Source organism: Panthera leo, chromosome A3 (genome assembly GCF_018350215.1).
Source record: "Panthera leo isolate Ple1 chromosome A3, P.leo_Ple1_pat1.1, whole genome shotgun sequence".
Taxonomy (NCBI): Eukaryota; Metazoa; Chordata; class Mammalia; order Carnivora; family Felidae; genus Panthera; species Panthera leo.
In genome coordinates, this window is record NC_056681.1 from 117,956,687 (window position 1) to 117,975,090 (window position 18,404).

The 18,404-nt window shown below is 46.5% G+C and overlaps 2 protein-coding genes across 4 annotated transcripts in view; both read left to right on the top strand.

Annotated features, from left to right (window-relative positions):
- The first annotated feature begins 1,908 nt into the window (after positions 1-1,908).
- FNDC4 (fibronectin type III domain containing 4) lies at positions 1,909-5,016 on the top strand. 2 transcript variants are annotated; one of them, XM_042930275.1, is made up of 7 exons: positions 1,909-2,227; positions 2,409-2,553; positions 2,631-2,746; positions 2,976-3,180; positions 3,632-3,721; positions 4,015-4,139; positions 4,303-5,015. In XM_042930275.1, exons 2-7 carry the CDS (start codon positions 2,433-2,435, stop codon positions 4,336-4,338), a joined length of 693 nt encoding a protein of 230 aa, XP_042786209.1. In that variant the 5' UTR covers positions 1,909-2,227; positions 2,409-2,432; the 3' UTR covers positions 4,339-5,015. The 2 variants fall into 2 exon arrangements, with proteins under 2 accessions (XP_042786209.1, XP_042786210.1); XM_042930276.1 differs by lacking the exon at positions 1,909-2,227 and having other exon boundaries at positions 2,329-2,553; positions 4,303-5,016.
- A 1,757-nt stretch (positions 5,017-6,773) lies between these two features.
- Positions 6,774-18,404, top strand: part of IFT172 (intraflagellar transport 172) — a 33,994-nt gene continuing 22,363 nt past the window's right edge. The window contains exons 1-14 of one of the 2 annotated variants that reach the window (XM_042933398.1): positions 6,774-6,925; positions 9,642-9,785; positions 10,023-10,135; positions 10,576-10,615; positions 10,902-10,967; positions 11,177-11,256; positions 11,469-11,556; positions 12,470-12,684; positions 13,603-13,726; positions 14,127-14,222; positions 15,076-15,237; positions 15,611-15,664; positions 15,907-16,010; positions 16,186-16,271. In XM_042933398.1, coding sequence (XP_042789332.1) covers positions 6,887-6,925; positions 9,642-9,785; positions 10,023-10,135; positions 10,576-10,615; positions 10,902-10,967; positions 11,177-11,256; positions 11,469-11,556; positions 12,470-12,684; positions 13,603-13,726; positions 14,127-14,222; positions 15,076-15,237; positions 15,611-15,664; positions 15,907-16,010; positions 16,186-16,271 — 1,411 coding nt within the window. In that variant the 5' untranslated portion in view covers positions 6,774-6,886. The remainder of the gene's footprint in view (positions 6,926-9,641; positions 9,786-10,022; positions 10,136-10,575; positions 10,616-10,901; positions 10,968-11,176; positions 11,257-11,468; positions 11,557-12,469; positions 12,685-13,602; positions 13,727-14,126; positions 14,223-15,075; positions 15,238-15,610; positions 15,665-15,906; positions 16,011-16,185; positions 16,272-18,404) is intronic. The other variant, XM_042933397.1, reaches the window with a different exon arrangement.

The following is an 18,404-nucleotide window of genomic DNA, read 5'->3' on the forward strand; positions in this document are numbered from 1 at the left end:
CTTATCTGAGCCACAGTGATGATTAACCCAAGTACCCTGGCCTCTCTGAGTACCACCCCCTCTGAGCACCTCTTCCTGCACCCTTTCCTGGTCAGTAGGCCCCCAGCCCACTCGTCACCTCAGGGGAGCTCCTGGGGTCCTTCTTTGCATGCATGCAGACTGCCCAGCCTCTGCTTTGCCCCTAAAGAGGAAACCTGAGGTTCATTACTCTTGCCCTTTGGACACAATGACCTCTTCTCTGGATGACCTGGAGGCTGGAAGTGCAGGATAATACTCAGGCTCAGGCTCAAGCCCAGGGCAGTGAGAATCCCTGAGCAAGAGTGCTCTGGGACCAGGATGCATCAGGAGGCCAGAGATCAGGATCTTCAGGGACAGTGGAGGTCAGAGGACCTGGACCATAGCTTGATCACATGCTCAAAACACCCAGTCCTCCCTCTTGACCCATTTCACTCTTTCATCTCAGAAGGAAGGCAACAGAAGCTTCAGAGCCCCAGGGGGACACACATTGAACTGGATATTACAGGAGAAAGTGCCACAGAAATAGAAATGTTGCAATGAGAATTAGAAACCAAAGTACCTGCCCTAAATACATTAGCCAACATTTATTTACACTGAACAATGCACTTTTCACATATCTTATCTCGTTGGATACATTAACACTAAGAAGATTGTAATGGGGCGCCTGGGTGGCGTAGTCGGTTAAGCGTCCGACTTCAGCCAGGTCACGATCTCGCGGTCCGTGAGTTCGAGCCCCGCGTCAGGCTCTGGGCTGATGGCTCGGAGCCTGGAGCCTGTTTCCGATTCTGTGTCTCCCTCTCTCTCTCTGCCCCTCCCCCGTTCATGCTCTGTCTCTCTCTGTCCCAAAAATAAATAAAAAAAAACGTTGAAAAAAAAAAAAATTTAAAAAAAAAAAAAAAAAAAAAAAAAAAAAAAAAAAAGAAGATTGTATTGACACCCTCATTTTTCAGATGGTGAAACTGAGGCTCAGATAAGTGTTTTGCTAAAGATCACATAGCTGACACAATTGGAACTCACACCCAGGTTGTCACTCCAGATCTCATGAAATAACTTAAGGATTTACATGTTTGTTGAATGAATGAAGTAACTAACAGATTAAGTACAAATTACTGATAATCTCTCACTCACATAGTGTTGTAAGATTTATAAAGACATTTCCCAACATTTTCTCATTCGATCTTCCCAACAGCCCTATGAAGTTCTGGACCCTCTGATTTGTAGGTAGGAAACCTGAGACTTAGGTGACCAATTTCTCCATGCCAAGCAGTAAGTGGCAGAGCTAAGACAAGAACCATAGGTCGCTCGCTGCTCTTTAGATTTCCCCCTATACACCCAGCAATCTTAATAATCACTGTATCTCCAGCTCTTAACATGCCAGAACACATAGGTGACGCTCAATAAATATTTGTTTAATAACTGAAAGAATGAATGAGAGAGTGAAGAGAATCAATATCAGATTATGAATGGGGAAGAGATTTAAAAGCTGACGCAGTCTACAAGTAGGAGATTGTTAAAACAATTATCTCCGCCACGCTATCCCTCCCGCACGGGAGGTGCAATTCCTTCTCCCAACTTGGCTAATTCCAGCGCGGGAGGGAGGGGCCCTCCCAGGTGCAGGAGACCCTCACACCTGCGCCTCTCCCCACGCCCCCCGCCGGCTCCAGGGCCGGAGCTGGGATCGGAGGGATGGGGACCCGGGAGGCCGCCAATGGGAGGGTCGTGGGAGGAGCCCCGGGAGAACGGGGTCGAAGGGGGGGGGGGGCAGGAGGGGGATGACGGCTGCGAGAACCCCAGCGGGGCGGGGCGGGCCGGCACGTCCCGGTCGGGCTGCGGCGGAGCGAGCGGGGCCAGCTCTGCAGAAGGCGGCGGCTGGCTGGCCGGGACGGTCACATCCCGCTGCAGGGGCCGGCGGAGCAGCCGCACTGCCTCCCGCACCCGGACTCAGGCCAGCGGCCAGGCCGCGCCGGCACCGCCCCCTGCTCGAGGACAGACTACGCGGCCCGTCCGAGCTCTGGGGGCCGCGCAGCCCCGCGGCCGGCTCCCGCTACGCCTCCGCTCGCCCTCTGTCCGCAGCTCGGTCCCGCGCTGCCCCCCGCGCTGGGCCCGCGCCGGGATGGGGTAGGGGCAGCGCCACGGAGTCGGGCGATGGGCCGCCCTCTGGGCACCGAGCAGCCCCCCGAGGCCTGACCGATCGCGAGGACCGGCGGAGGTGGGTGTGGGCAGGGCAGAGCCGCGCACCCGGGTGCCCGGGTGATGCGGGGGCGGAGAAGACGTGGAGGGAAGGGGGGCTCCCGGGATGCTGTGGGCGGTGGGGAGCCCGGGAGAGCTGCTGCCACCGTGCGTTCTGGGCAGTCCTTGAACCCCCACCCCCCAACTCCTGCCACCTCCAGGAGCCCCGCCTGGATGTCAAGCGGATGCCCCAGTGCCTCCCAGCGGACTCGGTGGGGACCATGGCTTCGCTGATGCCCCTCTCCCCATATTTAAGCCCCACGGTCCTCCTGCTGGTCAGTTGTGACCTGGGCTTTGTGCGAGCAGGTGAGTAAAGGGGGCGTGGGGTTAACCAGAGCTTGTGGATGGTACCTGTTAACCTGTTAACTCACTGGCACCCACAGACCGGCCTCCCTCTCCTGTGAATGTGACAGTCACTCACCTCAGAGCCAACTCGGCCACTGTGTCCTGGGACGTCCCAGAAGGCAACATCGTCATTGGCTACTCCATTTCCCAGCAAGTATGAATCACCCTTCTGCTCCCTCAACCTGTGTCCTTGGATCTCTGAACATTCCTTCAGTTACCCCCACCCCAGAACTAAGCTCCCCTCCCAATGGTGGGGGAAGCTGGGACCTGATGTTCCCTCAGTCTCAGGCTGCCTTTTTCACCCTACTCCGTGGAGTGCTTGGATGTTCAAGAGTCCTGGGACTGGTGTGAGACTGCCTTCCTGTCCCATCATCTCCCTGCAGAGACAGAATGGCCCTGGACAGCGTGTGATCCGGGAGGTGAACACCACCACTCGGGCCTGTGCCCTCTGGGGCCTGGCTGAAGACAGTGACTACACAGTGCAGGTCAGGAGCATCGGCCTGCGGGGAGAGAGCCCCCCAGGGCCTCGGGTGCACTTCCGAACTCTCAAGGGTTCTGACCGGCTACCCTCAAACAGCTCAAGCCCAGGTGAGGGTCTCAGCTATTCTCCATTCCCTAAACTTTGGATTCTCTGGCTTTTTACCTAGCCTTTAGCCTCTTGTTTATTTCCCCCAAAACGGCAACACTCTAGCTTAGATGAATAAAAGGATGATTTAATTCATCATACTGCCAAGAAAGGAAGGAAAAAGGTTGGCAGGGGACTGGATATAGACAGGCTGATAATGAATCGTTTGGGAGAAGGGCTTTTAAGCTTCCTTTTACCCATCCTTAGTTCACAGCCTCCACCGCAGCCTGCATGAGTACTCGCATGCAGCCCTCCTGCTTTTTGGTCGCTAACTACCTGCCCACCAATAGCTTCCTAGAGAGCGGCTACCGGGGGCAACCCTGTGATAAGTCTACCCTGACACTAGTGTCCAGAATCATAGAAGAACTCTGTAGCTGCTCCCCCATAACCTGGAGTCTATCTCCTCCTTCTTAGGTGACATCACAGTGGAGGGTCTGGATGGAGAGCGACCGCTGCAGACAGGGGAAGTGGTCATCATTGTGGTGGTGTTGCTCATGTGGGCTGGTGAGTAAGCAGCTGGACCGGGGGGCCAAAGATTGGGGGGTGGGGAGCTCAGTGAAGGCGGGACATGGTAAAGGTTGTTGGGAGAAAAGGCAGGGAGAGAAATGGAGTGGGGAGAGGGTTAGTTGAGGGGAGTGAGCAGAAGTTGGAGGAGAGGAAGATTAAGAGGGTGGTGCTTGTACATGGGCACCAGAAATTCAAGGATTTTCTAGAAACTGTATGATTATCTCACTGCCCTTCAAGGCTGTGAGTGGGGAGGTCAAGATCAAGGCTCAGATTGTATTGTTGTGTTTCAGCTGTAATTGGGCTATTCTGCCGCCAGTATGATATCATCAAGGATAATGACTCCAACAACAACCCCAAGGAGAAGGGGAAGGGGCCGGAACAGAGTCCTCAGGGAAGGCCAGTGGGGACAAGACAGGTGATGTGGGGTCTGAGGGAGGGAAAGGTGATTTTGCTTCTAGGAGCAGCCGTGGAAAGGGAGAAGGGCAAGGAGGGGCAGGAAAAGAAGGAGAATGGATATTTGGGATGGAGAAGGCTACAACTTTGCCACAATTAGAGACTCAAGCCATTTTCTTTTACAGAAAAAGTCCCCATCCATCAACACCATCGATGTATGAATGAAGAAACAGAACCAGAAAACAGATGCACTAGCAACCTGGGGATGGGGATGGGGTCAGGGAGAGCCCCAGCTGGTGATCTGCCCAAGACTGAAGGATCCCAGTTTCCTAGAGGGTAATGACACTCCCACAACCTCAGGCCTGGTACCCGTCCTCTTTCCACTGTGAGCAGGGCCAGAAGGTAGGTCTTAGGGTCTGCACCCCTGGCCCTGGGGAATGGCTATCAGATGGGATACATCCTTCCATCCCCCAGGTCCAGGGGAGAGTCACTTACTCAACTGTATCCCATTAGGTCCCAAACGGGACCCCCATTTCACCTGCATCAGGACTCTCGGCATCCCCAGCTGCCCCCACATCTTGCCTCTGGGTCTCAGAGAGGGGTGTTTCTTTGGGGACTCCCCCTCCCCCAGCAAATAAAAGGAAATGTCTGGGTCTGGAGGCAGATGCCGCACTGCACTACTCCAATGTCTTCCATGGAGCCTCGGGTGCTCCCCCTCTCACCTGGTAGCCCCTCCAGCTGCTGGTGACCTCACCCCTTGGACATTTTTCCAATAAAGGTTCTTGGACAAACTGGAACTGACTGTATGGTATACTGTATAGTATGCTGAAGACATTTCCCCACTGCCTCTCCCCTGACTATAAGGGCCTCTCACACCACCAACTCGACAGGAGCACTATCATTTTTAGGTGTTTGTTTTGATTCTCTAGCCTGGGATGGGTGGAGAGAGGCCAGAAATGGGTGTAGAAAACTAGAGCCCTAGTTCCTTTTGTTTTGTTCAGTGAGAAGGGGGAGAAGGTGAAGAAGGGGATATAAGTTCTCCCGTACCAGTGGAAACTAAGGTTATACCACACGAGAAGGCCAGTAACCTTTTTATGTTCGCTGCCCACGTTGACACCCAAGCTCTTCACCATTTATCCCTCTGATTCCTCCATCACCCTGAGGTGATTTTCAGAAAAGGACTCAACAGTGTCTTGGGACAAATGAAAGAGCAGCTACACTAATGGATCCCTTGGTGCCACGTGCTCCTATCCTGTGCATTCCTGTACCTATTCTTCCCTGCCCTCACTTTCCCTTTTGTCTCCATCTCTGTCTCTGTTCATTCTGTCGAAAGTCAATAATAATTGTAAAGTGCAAATGAGTTTATATTCACTCTCCGCCACTACGTTCAGAGGAGGATTATGGAAATAAAACTGAGGGGTTGGAATCCCCCCTGTCAAAAGACTTCTACTTTGGGCTCTGGGGCGACTTGTTTCCTGTGAAAATAGGGGCTGTCCTCTACTCTTTCCTAAATTCCAAGGGGGGGGGGTGTGGTGCCAGTGAGAGAAATAGCTGTTGACGTTTGCATCCACTGTGGGGGAAAGGATTCAGAACCCAGAACTGGTGTAGACAGCATATGCTACATTTTCTGGAGACGTACAGGTCTTCTCAACTTTGGATCTTTCCAGAGGAGGTATATAAATAACTTTCCTTCTCTGTATCTCAGTCTCTCTGGTATGTTACAAGAATTTAGACCAATAATTCTGAAATGGACCCCAATCCAAAGAGAGATCAAGAAGTCAATATCCTTTCTACTCAAACAAGCTCCAACCCCAGGTATCACAAGACTTAACCTTAACCTATCAGGTGAGCCAAGCTCCGGTTTGCCCTCTACCTTGAACCATAGAGCATCCTGATCTGGGCAGCTGTCTTTAATCCACTGCCCCCCAATTCTGAAGTAGGGTACCTTACCTCTCACTGGCTACGAGTTCCAAAACACTCATCTCTCAGACTCTGGACACATCATTTCTTGGGATGGGGGTGGCACAGGGTATAGAAGCATTGCATGGAGATGGAGAGACAGGAGTTCAGAAGGGATATAAAGGGTGTTTAAATGCACCAGCTCTGGGTTGAATCCCAGTTACATCCTTTACTGGCTGTTAGTTTGGGTCCGTGACCCTTCTAATCCCGAGCCTCCTATTATGTAAAATGGGCCTAATAATGTCATCGCCTTCAAAAAGTGTCTTTGAGATTAAATGAGATAATGCATGTACAGCACTTTGCACAGTACCTGGCAGATAACATGCTGAGCATTCACTGTTAGCTATCATTATTAGCCTTTTGATCCCGTGAAAGTCACATAACGTATTTGGGCTGAATTCCATCAGCTGCAAAACGTCTATGAAAGCAATTGCCCTGCTTTCCATCAGGGTTATGATGATTAAAAGAATGCATTCAGGTACTCTTACTCACATCAAGGCGCGAGAAAGACTGCGATTACGTAGCTCCCCGACTTGCTGAGGGCTTGTGGGCGTGGCTTGAGCCTGGGCTTGCAGGCAACGACGGGATTGGTTGAGAGGATTCAATTCCACTCGCAGTCCCGCCCTAGATCTCACTGCGCCGGCGCACGTTCTGTTTGCTTCGCCGCGAACCTACGTGGTGACCTTGCGAAGTGTGTGGCGCTCTGGTCGCATCTGCGTCAGCAGCAGTCGCTGCGGCTGCGTGGCGGGTTGTCCAGGTAACCACGGGAGTTGTCGCTGACTGGTGGCATCTGAGAGACAGGTGTTCGTCATGCAGTTGAAGCACCTGAGGACCCTGCTGAGCCCTCAGGTGAGGAGTTGCGTGCCTCTTCCCACCCCCACCCGCCTTCACGTTCCAAGAAAAGTGAGGGAACGGAAATTTAATGATGTTGAGCGCCTACTGTATGCGGAAGACCGAAGGCTCTAGCGATGATCCCGACTGTGTGCGGCCGATAGTGTTCAGTAGGCGAGACGGACCGCTAACCTCGGTAGCTTTCATTCCGTTTCCTTTAACATCAGTTGTGTACGAGGCCCCGTGCTGGGCGCACATGTAAACAACGAACATAAATCTGCACCCAGATAAACCAGCGCTTTAGATGCAGGCCCAAAAGAGGGAGTGTAGGAGACCTTCCGTTCCTTCTGATGATGCAGATCTCAGACTCAGAAGAGGCGGGGCACTGAGGGAGGAAGCCTAAACCATGCTGAAGAAAGGCTGGGTTTTGGAGCTAGGAGACCAGAATTTAAATCCTAGTGGCAGCTGTACTTTTAATACATGACCCAATACCGCTGACTTTAGCCCAGGCCACAGTCTCTCTGAGCACTCACCCAACGACTTCATTGGGAAAATGGAAGTAACAATAATAGCAACCTTAGGGGAGATGATGGAAGAGTTGAAGTAATGTACACAAAGTCCACTGTAAACCGAAAAGCAGTGTAAAAACTGATAGACAAGAGAGGAGAACTTTCAAAAATTCAAAGAACAAAATTATACAAAGCTAGTAATAATACCTGCCACCGTGTATGTTTAATACGTAGCAAGGCAGCATAAGTTAAGTTAGGATTGTGGTTTGTGGAGTCCAGCATACATGGATTTAAATCATGGTTCTGCCACTTACTAACTGTGTAGGTAAGCTTGAGCAAATTACTTAACCTTTCTGAACCTCAGGTTCCCCATTTGTAAAATATGCATAATAATGGCATCTATGTCAGCTTTACGGGGTAAAATGAGGTAACGCATATTGGGTGCTTATCAAAATGCCTAGTCTATGGTAAGATCTTGTTGAAGGTTAGCTATTAGTATTGTTTCCTGCCCCATTTAATCCTCATGACAGTGCTGTGAGGAATCAGGAAGGCTTCACAGAGGATGTGGCATTAGGAGGACAGAAGGAAATTGGGATGAAAGAGAGAGGTGCTCATTGCTCAGTAAACTGCCCCCAAAACTGTAATTTAAAAATTCCTTTACCCTAATGGAATAATTGGAAATGAAAACCTCCCTCAGTCTTTCAAAATAAGATGTCACGATGCCGGGAAGGGCAAAGGCCCAGGATTGGGCAAAATGATGAAGATGATGAGCAGTGGCTGTTGAGGCATCCTCCACCCCTGGAACCGAATTTAAGCAAGAGTTGGAGGGAGGCAAAAGTGGTGGTATGGCTATTTTCTGCCTCTGGTTTGAGGACCTTGATGAAAGGGGGCCTTTTTTTTTTTTTTTAAACCCTTTACCTCTGATTTTGGAAGTAGGTGGGATAGGAGTGAAAAGTACCAAAGTTTTAAACCAGACTTCTAGAACCCAAGTAATTCATCACACAATTGGAGCAGAAACTAAATTTTTTATTTCAAGGAGGGAAGTCCCTAGTGCAGAACCATTGAGGACCAACACTCGTGGTGGACAGACATGGCAAGAATAAGTCACTGGGAGATGATCCCTTCTAACCTGGGCTTCTTTTTTTTTTTTTTTTTTCAACATTTTTTATTTATTTTTGGGACAGAGAGAGACAGAGCATGAACGGGGGAGGGGCAGAGAGAGAGGGAGACACAGAATCGGAAACAGGCTCCAGGCTCCGAGCCATCAGCCCAGAGCCTGACGCGGGGCTCGAACTCACGGACCGCGAGATCGTGACCTGGCTGAAGTCGGACGCTTAACCGACTGCGCCACCCAGGCGCCCCACTAACCTGGGCTTCTGTTAAGGGACAGGAGAAGGGTAGAAATGCAAAAAACTAACCAGGTGGCATTGTTCATCCTAAGTCTCAACTCTGATTATCTATCTTACTCCTCATTCTGGAACTTTCACCATATCTCCTTTTCCTACCAAATAAGCCCACACTCCTTGGCCAGGCTTCCAAGACCTTTCCTGAGCTGGCCTTGCTCTGTTTTTCTTGCCTTATCTCCTCTATTCTATTTGCAAGATAGTTTCAGCTAAATTAAATTACTGTTTCTTGACCAGACTTGCCTTTGGTCATAAGTTCCCCATTTGTGGATCCATTCCTCAGAGCTTAAAGTTGATCTTTTAAACATAAAATTATCTCAAACTTCTCCAAACTATTATTGTGCTTTGTACATGCCGCTTTTATGGGACTCTTCCTGTTTTTGCACCGTATTATTTAGCCTGGGGCAAGAATCAGATTTTGCTCTTTGTCTCCTTTTCAGCCCCTGGCCAAGCCCCTTTCTCAGTATTCAAACAAAATATTGAAAAAATGGCTAAAGACCAAAACTTATCGGACCAATTGAATTTACTTCAGCAGCAGACCTGGAATATGAGGAAGCAAGGCCATTGCAGGACAAATTGGTACAATTGATTTAGCATTGTCACCTCTTAGTGTATTTGCATTATGGGTTTCTGGAAGCACCTGTTCTCCTGGTCCAGGGTTTTATAGCCTTGGAGACCAGGATGCGTCACAGGCATCTCTTTGTTTTAAGTACTATGGTGAGGAAAATTGACCAAAGTCACCCTAGAACTAAAGGAACTAGAAATGCTTCTGCCATTCTAAATGTGCGCCTGGGTTTGTTTTTGCCCCCGCTGCCTCTGCAGGATGGAGCTGCAAAGGTGACCTGTATGGCTTGGTCCCAGAACAATGCCAAATTTGCTGTCTGCACAGTGGACCGAGTGGTGTTGCTGTATGATGAACACGGAGAGCGGAGAGATAAATTCTCCACCAAACCAGCTGACATGAAGGTGAAGAGAGTACTCTGTGTGTACCTTAACCTGTTACTGGGGCCTTGCAAACCTGGCATTCTTCCTAACCGACTCTCCATCCATAAGCATGGGAAGTGGCCTGCCTCGTCTTTTCTCAGGATAAATCCCTCAAGCCCATTATGGTCACGCGTGCCCCTTTTCTTCTTTTTTCTCTTCCATGTGTACTCATTATTTCTTTTCCTTTTCTTTCTTTTTTTTTTTTTTTTGAACTCTTAGTATGGCAGGAAGAGCTATATGGTGAAGGGCATGGCTTTTTCTCCTGATTCCACTAAAATTGCCATAGGACAGACCGACAACATCATCTATGTTTACAAGATTGGAGAAGATTGGTGAGGATAGAGACTGGGATGTGGAGTGACCTGGAAAAGAAGGGGGAGGCAGGAAGAAATGCCTTACCAGGGAGGGGGAGTAGAAAAGATGATGATCCAGGCTGAGACATGGAAGGCAAAGGCCTTCCAGAGTCTGTTGTTGCTTTCCTGCCTTTGCTTGCCCCATGTGTTCTGACATCACATCCCTGGAGGAATCAGTCTAAGGTCGACATGAGGCCCTGTGAGATCCTGGGAGCCCTGGTGATACAGCATCTTTGTTATTGTTCCAAAGCTGTTCAGGCTCCCTCTTATACCTCCTTTCAGGGCTCCTGTGGAATGGTAGGGAACACTACGGGGCCAGGGAAAGTATCTGCTCTTTCTTCCCTTCCCCCAGCATCATGTGTGGCAATTTATTTTTATGAAAGTGTTTTTAATACGCTTTCCCTCCTTTTGTTTGGCAGGGGTGACAAGAAAGTCATCTGTAACAAGTTCATCCAGACGGTAAAGTTCAGACCAATCTCTGGGAGATTAGAATACACAAACGTGTATATCTACTTATAAATGTAACCAAGTGTTGTATTTTTTAACATTGAATCTGTCTTTGTACTGCAAGGATGGTGCTACCAGGCTGCTCATCCCCATCTGCTTTCCCCAGTAAAGCCTAGTTGTGTCCTCTCCTTCCTTATAGGCAACTGGGGTGGTGGCATGTGGCAGGGAGGTTCAGGTTGTTGTAATTGTGCTGAGCTACATAGACAAGGTTATCCTTTCCATGATTTGCTTCCTACAGAGTGCTGTTACTTGTCTGCAATGGCCAGCAGAGCACATCATTGTCTTTGGGCTGGCTGAAGGGAAGGTAAAGGAAGAGAAACGCAGGAGAGGTTGTGGGTGGGGATAATGGTTCTGGAGAGAGAAATATGGTTACACTTCTCCTTTAAGGTCAAGTTGTGTGTTGGGGGGAGAATACAGAAAGACCAGTGTTTTGTTTTTTCTTTTTCTTCCCTTAGGACCTGGGTGAGACTGAAAGTAGCCTAACCAGATTTGTGTCCATTTTCCCATTTTCAGGTTCGTTTAGCAAACACTAAAACTAATAAGTCATCTACCATCTATGGGACAGATTCCTACGTTGTATCACTGACAACAAAGTGAGTAAGGAAGAGCGGTACCCCAAGAGCTTGGAAATGTATGAAGAAGCATTGGGGATGTCAGGACTGGGAGACTATAATACGGAAGCTGGGGAGGACTGGTAGCAGGAACCCCAGGCAGGGTAGTGTGGGACAGGGAAGGGGAGTTTCTTGGTGTGAAACGATAATCTCTTCCTGTATTTCTTTCCTTTCCTCCTTTTCTCCTTTTTTAGTTGCTCTGGGAAAGGAATTCTCTCTGGTCATGCAGATGGCACCATCGTTAGGTATTTCTTTGATGATGAAGGCTCTGGAGAGTCACAGGTATAACTAAAGGAGGCTCTGGGATAGGGGGTAAGGAAACCCAAGATCCCTCCCAGAGGAAGTGGAACATTCAGATTGAGATGCCCAAGGGATGTGGCTATAGGAGCAAGACTTCTGAGAGAGGCATTTGGATACAGCCACAGACAGGGTTTGTGTTCAGGAGGCCAGAGCTTAGTGTTTGTGGGAAACGGGGAGTCAAGTTGATTGATTCTGAGGGTAAGGAGATTATTTTCATTTATGTAAAAGATATATTTATGTGTATAAATTCACAGGGAAAAAAAGCCGTTTACTCTCAAGAGGGAAAAGGAAAAAGATGGGAGATAAAAGAAATGTTCACATTTTACTGTATATAATTCTCTGTTGCTTGAATTACTTATGTTAAGAATTACTTGTGTAGGGGCACCTGGCTCTCTCAATCAATAGAACATGTGGCTCTTGATTTCAGAGTCATGAGTTCAAATCCCACGTTGGAGGTAGAGATTACTTAAGTAATTAAAACTTAAAGAAAAAAAAGAATTACTGTACTTTTGTAATAATTAAATTTACATCTCCTAAAAAGAAAGTCATATGCTCCCTGTGGGCCTACCCAGTGTTGATTAATGTGTAGGTCATCTCCCTTTGGAGGGCCTTCTAGGTGTTTTAAGACCTCCTACATACAAGTATTTTGAGGTTTCCTCTTGAGCACAAGGTCAGTAAGTGTGTATATATGTCATATGTATGTGTGTGAGAGTATACAACAGAAAGACAGTTTGTGAAAAAAAAAAAAAAAAAGAAAGAAAGTTTGTGAAGTCCTCCAGATTAGGATGTTATTAGGGTGGGAAAATGTTGGGAGGAAGATTTATGCAGAGTAGGATGGTCAGAGTGCTGGAGCTGTCAGGGTCAGAGTGATTGAAACCCTCTACTTCTGTCTTAGGGGAAGTTGGTTAACCACCCATGCCCACCCTATGCCTTGGCTTGGGCGACCAACAGCATCGTGGCTGCAGGCTGTGATCGGAGGATTGTGGCCTATGGAAAGGAAGGCCATGTGCTACAAACTTTTGATTACAGCCGTGACCCTCAGGAGCGGGAGTTCACCACAGCTGCAGCAAGTCCTGGGGGCCAGTCTGTTGTGCTGGGAAGTTATGACAGGTGGGTCCCCTTTCACATGCACTTCAGCACACTTTCCGTGTACACTCTGCTTTAGCCCAGTTATTCTCAACCAGAGTGGGAGACTGGATGAGAATCAAGAGTATGTTGAAAGAGATCCTTAGGTTTTAATTCATACACTTCCCTCTTCCTGCTCCCACCATCCGTTGGCACTCTGGCAGTTCCAGAATGCACCAGCATCTTGTTGTGTCTCTGTGCCTCTCCCTGGGACTCCACAGTAGAATTCATCTCTACTTTCTTTGTGTTACCACTGCCCCTTTTCAGACCAACTTAGTGTTTGTCACACTATATTACACTTTGATGTTTGTAGCTGTCTGGCTAAATTGAAACGCCCTTGAGAAGAGGAGCCTATTCAGAAAAATTCTTTTTAAATCTCCAGTGCCTAGATTAGCATCTAGTATATAATACATGCCTAAATGTTTGGTGAATGAATGAATGAATGAATGAATGAATGAATGAATGATGTAACAGTAAATAAACACCCTGGGTCTGGGTCCCCTCATATCCCTAGAACACTTTTAACCTCAGCTTTGTCGGTCCTACCTTTCTATCCCCTTCAATATCTTGTATATCTCTTTCTTCCTTCTTCTCTCTTTCCTACCATTTCTCTTTCCTTTTTCCTTATTTCTCTGCTGCTGACAGCTCATTTTTCTCACCAGCCCTGATCTCCTTTTGTTGTCTCCACTCCCATCACTCACCCCACTTTATTTTTGACTTGATTTTCCCAACTTCCTTCTATTGAACCTTTCTGTCCTCTGCTACAAGACTCCCTAGCCTGTGTGTTCTTTTTTACTTCTTTTATTCTCTGATACAGCAAGACTCATTTCCTTCAGTTACCCACCCATTTCCACTCTTTTGCTCAGCCTCCCTCTGTTCTAAAAGCCACCTACTTAATTTCAGACTTCGGGTGCTCAACTGGAGCCCTCGAAGAAGCATCTGGGAAGAGGCAAAGCCCAAGGAGATTGCCAACTTATACACCGTCACTGCCTTGGCCTGGAAACGGGATGGCTCACGACTCTGTGCGGTGTGTTTACTAGTAATCCCTTTCTGCATGGGTGACTTTCTCCAAACTAGGAAAAATCTTGCCTTTACCTAAAGTACTCTCTCCTGAAACTAGAGAATCTCCTCTTCCATTTTGACTCCAACCTAAAAATATGACATTAAAGGCAGGAAAGAGAAATCCACACTTTTTTAGAAGCCAAAAGAGACAGAGTTCTGTAGGCAGAGCTGATTTCTCTCTTTCATCCCATCACTGTGTGATACCCTTGAGCCCTGTGATTGCCCTCTTTCCATCTGGTTCTTCCAAAAACTGCCAGCCCTTTTACTGCCAACTCTTCTCTAGATTCTAGAACCTGGGTTTTGAGGGTGTCTCTAGATACTCTCCCCAGGCCTGTTACCTTTTATGCTGCCACTTTTCCTCCTAGGGCACACTCTGTGGTGGAGTGGAACAGTTTGACTGCTGCCTCCGGAGGAGCATTTACAAGAACAAGTTTGAGCTGACATATGTGGGCCCTAGCCAGGTAAGCAGCTGATGGCCTGCCTCACCGCAGTCTTGCCTGCACTCATTCATCCTTGTGATGCTTTCCTGCCTTCTGGACATAGGCACAGTGTCAACCTTAATCCCTGGCAGAACTGTTCTGGAGAACAGAATGTGTCAGGGCAACTGCTTGGCATCTTTTATGCTGTAGTTCTTCCAGCTTATTGCAAGAAAATATTTATGAACAACATATCTAAGGGTCTAAGAGGTACAGAGATTGCTACTTACATCTTCCTGGTTTAAAACTTTACTACCTGTATGCTGTCAACTGGGGAGTTTGATCAATAAGATTACACGGATATGTCACATTGCTTTAGGGCCTCTGAACTCACCGTGTATGACGTTACAAGCTAATTTCCTAGTCCCTGAGCTCATTTTTCACTATCTCTATACCCTTTTCCTTTCATTTATTATTCATTGGTTCCTTCATTCTTTTATTTTCTCTCCATTCTCTGTGTGTGAGCACTATTAGGTATTGAGAACACCAAGATAATTATTTGTAATACACAGACACATGAAACAACAATATAGTACACCATGGTTGAAGTCATCATAGAGGTTTTTACAAAGAGGTACAGGAATGTAGAGTGATTGGTTTTACCCCATGGAACTTACAGTCATAGGTATTGTGAGCACCTAAAGAGATAACATATGAAAGCATTTCATAAATAGTAAAGCACTGTGTGAATGTGAGATTTCATTTTTACCAACAATATCCTAGGCCAGATGAAGAAATAAGATGTTAGCTTTGTTTAACACTGTGGAGGTGGGCCAAGGGCACAGCATGTTTGGGTTGGAAGAGACCTGTTACCTACCAAGACTTGTTCCTTACCAAGGTGATTGTGAAGAACCTGTCATCGGGGACCCGAGTGGTACTCAAGTCACACTATGGCTATGAGGTGGAAGAGGTGAAAATCCTGGGAAAGGAACGTTACCTGGTGGCCCACACATCAGACACACTGCTGCTGGGGGACCTGAACACTAATCGCCTTAGTGAGGTAAGAACCAGAAATGGAGGGGTGGGGAATGGAGCATCTTGAGTTGCTAGTTCAGGCGAGCCAGGGTCCCCAGAGGGAAGATCTCTGGGGAAAGCTCTACCATTCTGGTGCTGGGGAACTGATAATCCGGGAGTGAGACTCAGGAAGTCCAGAATCCTGGAATATGAATCCTCACTATTGGACTCTTGGACTGTTCTTATGCTCTCTCTCAGAAACCTAGAGACTAGGGCAAAATCTGACACAGCACCTCTTTTGTGCAATGTCAAAGCCTTCCTAAACTCGATCTCTCTGCTTCCTACCCTTTCTCTCAGCATGGTCTTGGATACTTACCCACATTGTTCCTTATGTCTTCTCCCTCCTCCCTCCTTGACAGGTAGCTTGGCAGGGATCTGGTGGCAATGAGAAATATTTCTTTGAAAATGAAAATGTGAGTAGAACTTGATGAACCATCACCATCTCAATAAACCTCCTTCTAGCTCCTGTGTCAGAAGGATGGAAAGGGGCAAGGGGTTGAGGAGACAGCAGATAAAGGGGGAGGGTGAAATAGGCAGAAGAACAGAATAAAGAGAAAAGTGGGAGTCACTTTGAACTGACAGTACACCTCCCTCTACTGTTTGTCCCTTTCTTCTTGCAAACTTTCCACCATATAACAATTCCATTCATCCCCAGGTGTGCATGATCTTCAATGCTGGAGAGCTAACCCTGGTGGAATACGGGAGTAATGATACCCTGGGTTCTGTACGTACCGAATTCATGAACCCCCACCTCATCAGGTAACCCCACAAGGTTCTCTAAATTTTTGAAACCCCAAAGAATTCCTTTTTAACGTCTAACTCGTATAACCTCGGGTTAATCTAAAAACTTCATTCTGTATGGTACTTCAGGGCCCTTGGTAAATATTACAGTGGCCTAAGCCCATTTTGCCTTACCTCACCCTTCATGTTTCAGTGTCCGTATTAATGAGAGACGTCAACGAGGAATTGAAGACAATAAGAAATTGGCTTACCTTATTGATGTTAAGACTATCGCTATAGGTAAGACTTTCTCATAATTCTAATAACAGAATAGATATTTATATACACTTCTATATCACAGGATTGTGTGCAGTGGAGAATATAGGAATCTAAGAGGCACCAGGTATATGTGTGACCCTGCTCTTACAGAGGATATGTGAAATGTTCAGGTGTATGTGTGTGTGTCTATATGTAGATATCTGCATACAGATACAATGCTACATATATAGTCCTGCCCATATAATTATTCATGTTCTCTAGGCACGTATCTTAGGGCTGGAAATTGTGAACTGTAGAGAAGAACCATTAGCAAATTTATGAATCTTCCTGTCTAGACTTCATAGGGTAATAGACTATTAGAACTGGAAGGGGGCTTGTTTTCTGCATATTTTGTCATTAGTAACTACTGATGACAGATTTTATTTGGATTTCACAAATGTTCACATAAATAAAGTTTATTCTACATATTAATAATTAACTCTGCATTATAAAATGTTCCAAGCATAGGAAAATGTGTATAGAATAACATAGTATTCCCTAAGAAGTATAGAGAATAGCATAGTATAGTTGTTAAGAACAAGGGTCTGGAGTCAAACCTCCCCATTTCTGTACCTTGTACCTGTGTGATCTTAGGTAAGTTTCATAACTTTTCTGTATCTCATATTTCCTCATCCACAAAATGGGGATCAGAATAGTACCTACCTCATATGAAGAGCACTTAGACTAGTGTCTGGCACATAATAAGCACTTAATAAATGTTAGCTATTAATATTATTACATGTGTACCCACACCCAGTTGTGTCATGTCCTGACCTCTCATTGTATTTACTTTGGATCTTTTATCTCTTGTCTTATTGAGGGACATTTAAGTTGTTGGTTTTTCACTGTCTCCAGTGTTTCTGTTCTCTGAGGTTTATACCTAGAGTGGAATTGCTGAATCATAGAAGAGGTACATCTGCAATTTCACTAAATATTTCCAAATTGCTCTCCAAAGAGATTGTACCAATTTACATTCCCACCAGCAGTTAGAGGTCCCAGTGTTCTTCATCCTCTCCAGTACTTGAAATTGCCTGACTTCATAATTTGGCTCAATCTGTTTATATGAAATAATATCTCATCGTATTAATTTTTTGTTCATTTGTTTATTGGCTGTTTGGATTTCTCCTTCTTCATATTGCCAGTTCTTATCCCTTGCCTATTTTTAAAATCAGGTTGTCTTTTCCTTGACTTGAAGGAGTCCTGTGTATGTGTGTAGATAACCTTATTATTTGTATTGTAGATACTTTGTCTCAGCATCTTTTAGTGTTCAGACTTCTTTAATTTTAATGTATTTCATTTAATCACTTTTTAAGAAATAGTTGGTGATTTTTGAGGTCTTATTTAAAAAGTTTCTTACTCCTGGGGCTCTGGGTGGCTCAGTCAGTTAAGCCTCCGACTTCGGCTCAGGACATGATGTCACGGTTTGTGGGTTCGAGCCCCATGTCAGGCTGTGTGCTGACAGCTCAGAGCCTGGAGCCTGCTTCCGATTCTGTGTCTCCCTCTCTCTCTGCCCCTCCCCTGCTTGTGCTCTGTGTCTTTCTCTCTCTCAAAAATAAACAAACATTGAAAAAAAAATTTTTTAAGGTTCTAACTCCCTCCTATATTTTGCTTTTCACCTGGAATTAACTTTTGTACATAATGTGGGTATAGATCATATTTTACTTTTTCCATGTTTAACCACTTATTGGAAGTCCATCCTGTACTCACTAATTTGTAACATCACTTCTCATAAATTGAGTTTCCATATATGTATGGGTGTGTTCTTTTTTTTTAACTTTATTTTTTACTTTTTAAAATTTACATCCAAATCAGTTAGCATATAGTGAAGCAATGATTTCAGGAGTAGATTCCTTAATGCCCCTGACCCATTTAGCCCACCCCCCCCCCCACAATCCCTCCAGCAACCCTCAGTTTGTTCTCCATGTTTATGAGTCTCTTCTGTTTTGTCCCCCTCCCTGTTTTTATATTATTTTTGTTTCCCTTCCCTTATGTTCATCTGTTTTGTCTCTTAAAGTCCTCATATGAGTGAAGTCATATGATTTTTGTCTTTCTCTGACTGACTAATTTCACTTAGCATAACACCCTCCAGTTCCATCCACGTCATGACAAATGGCA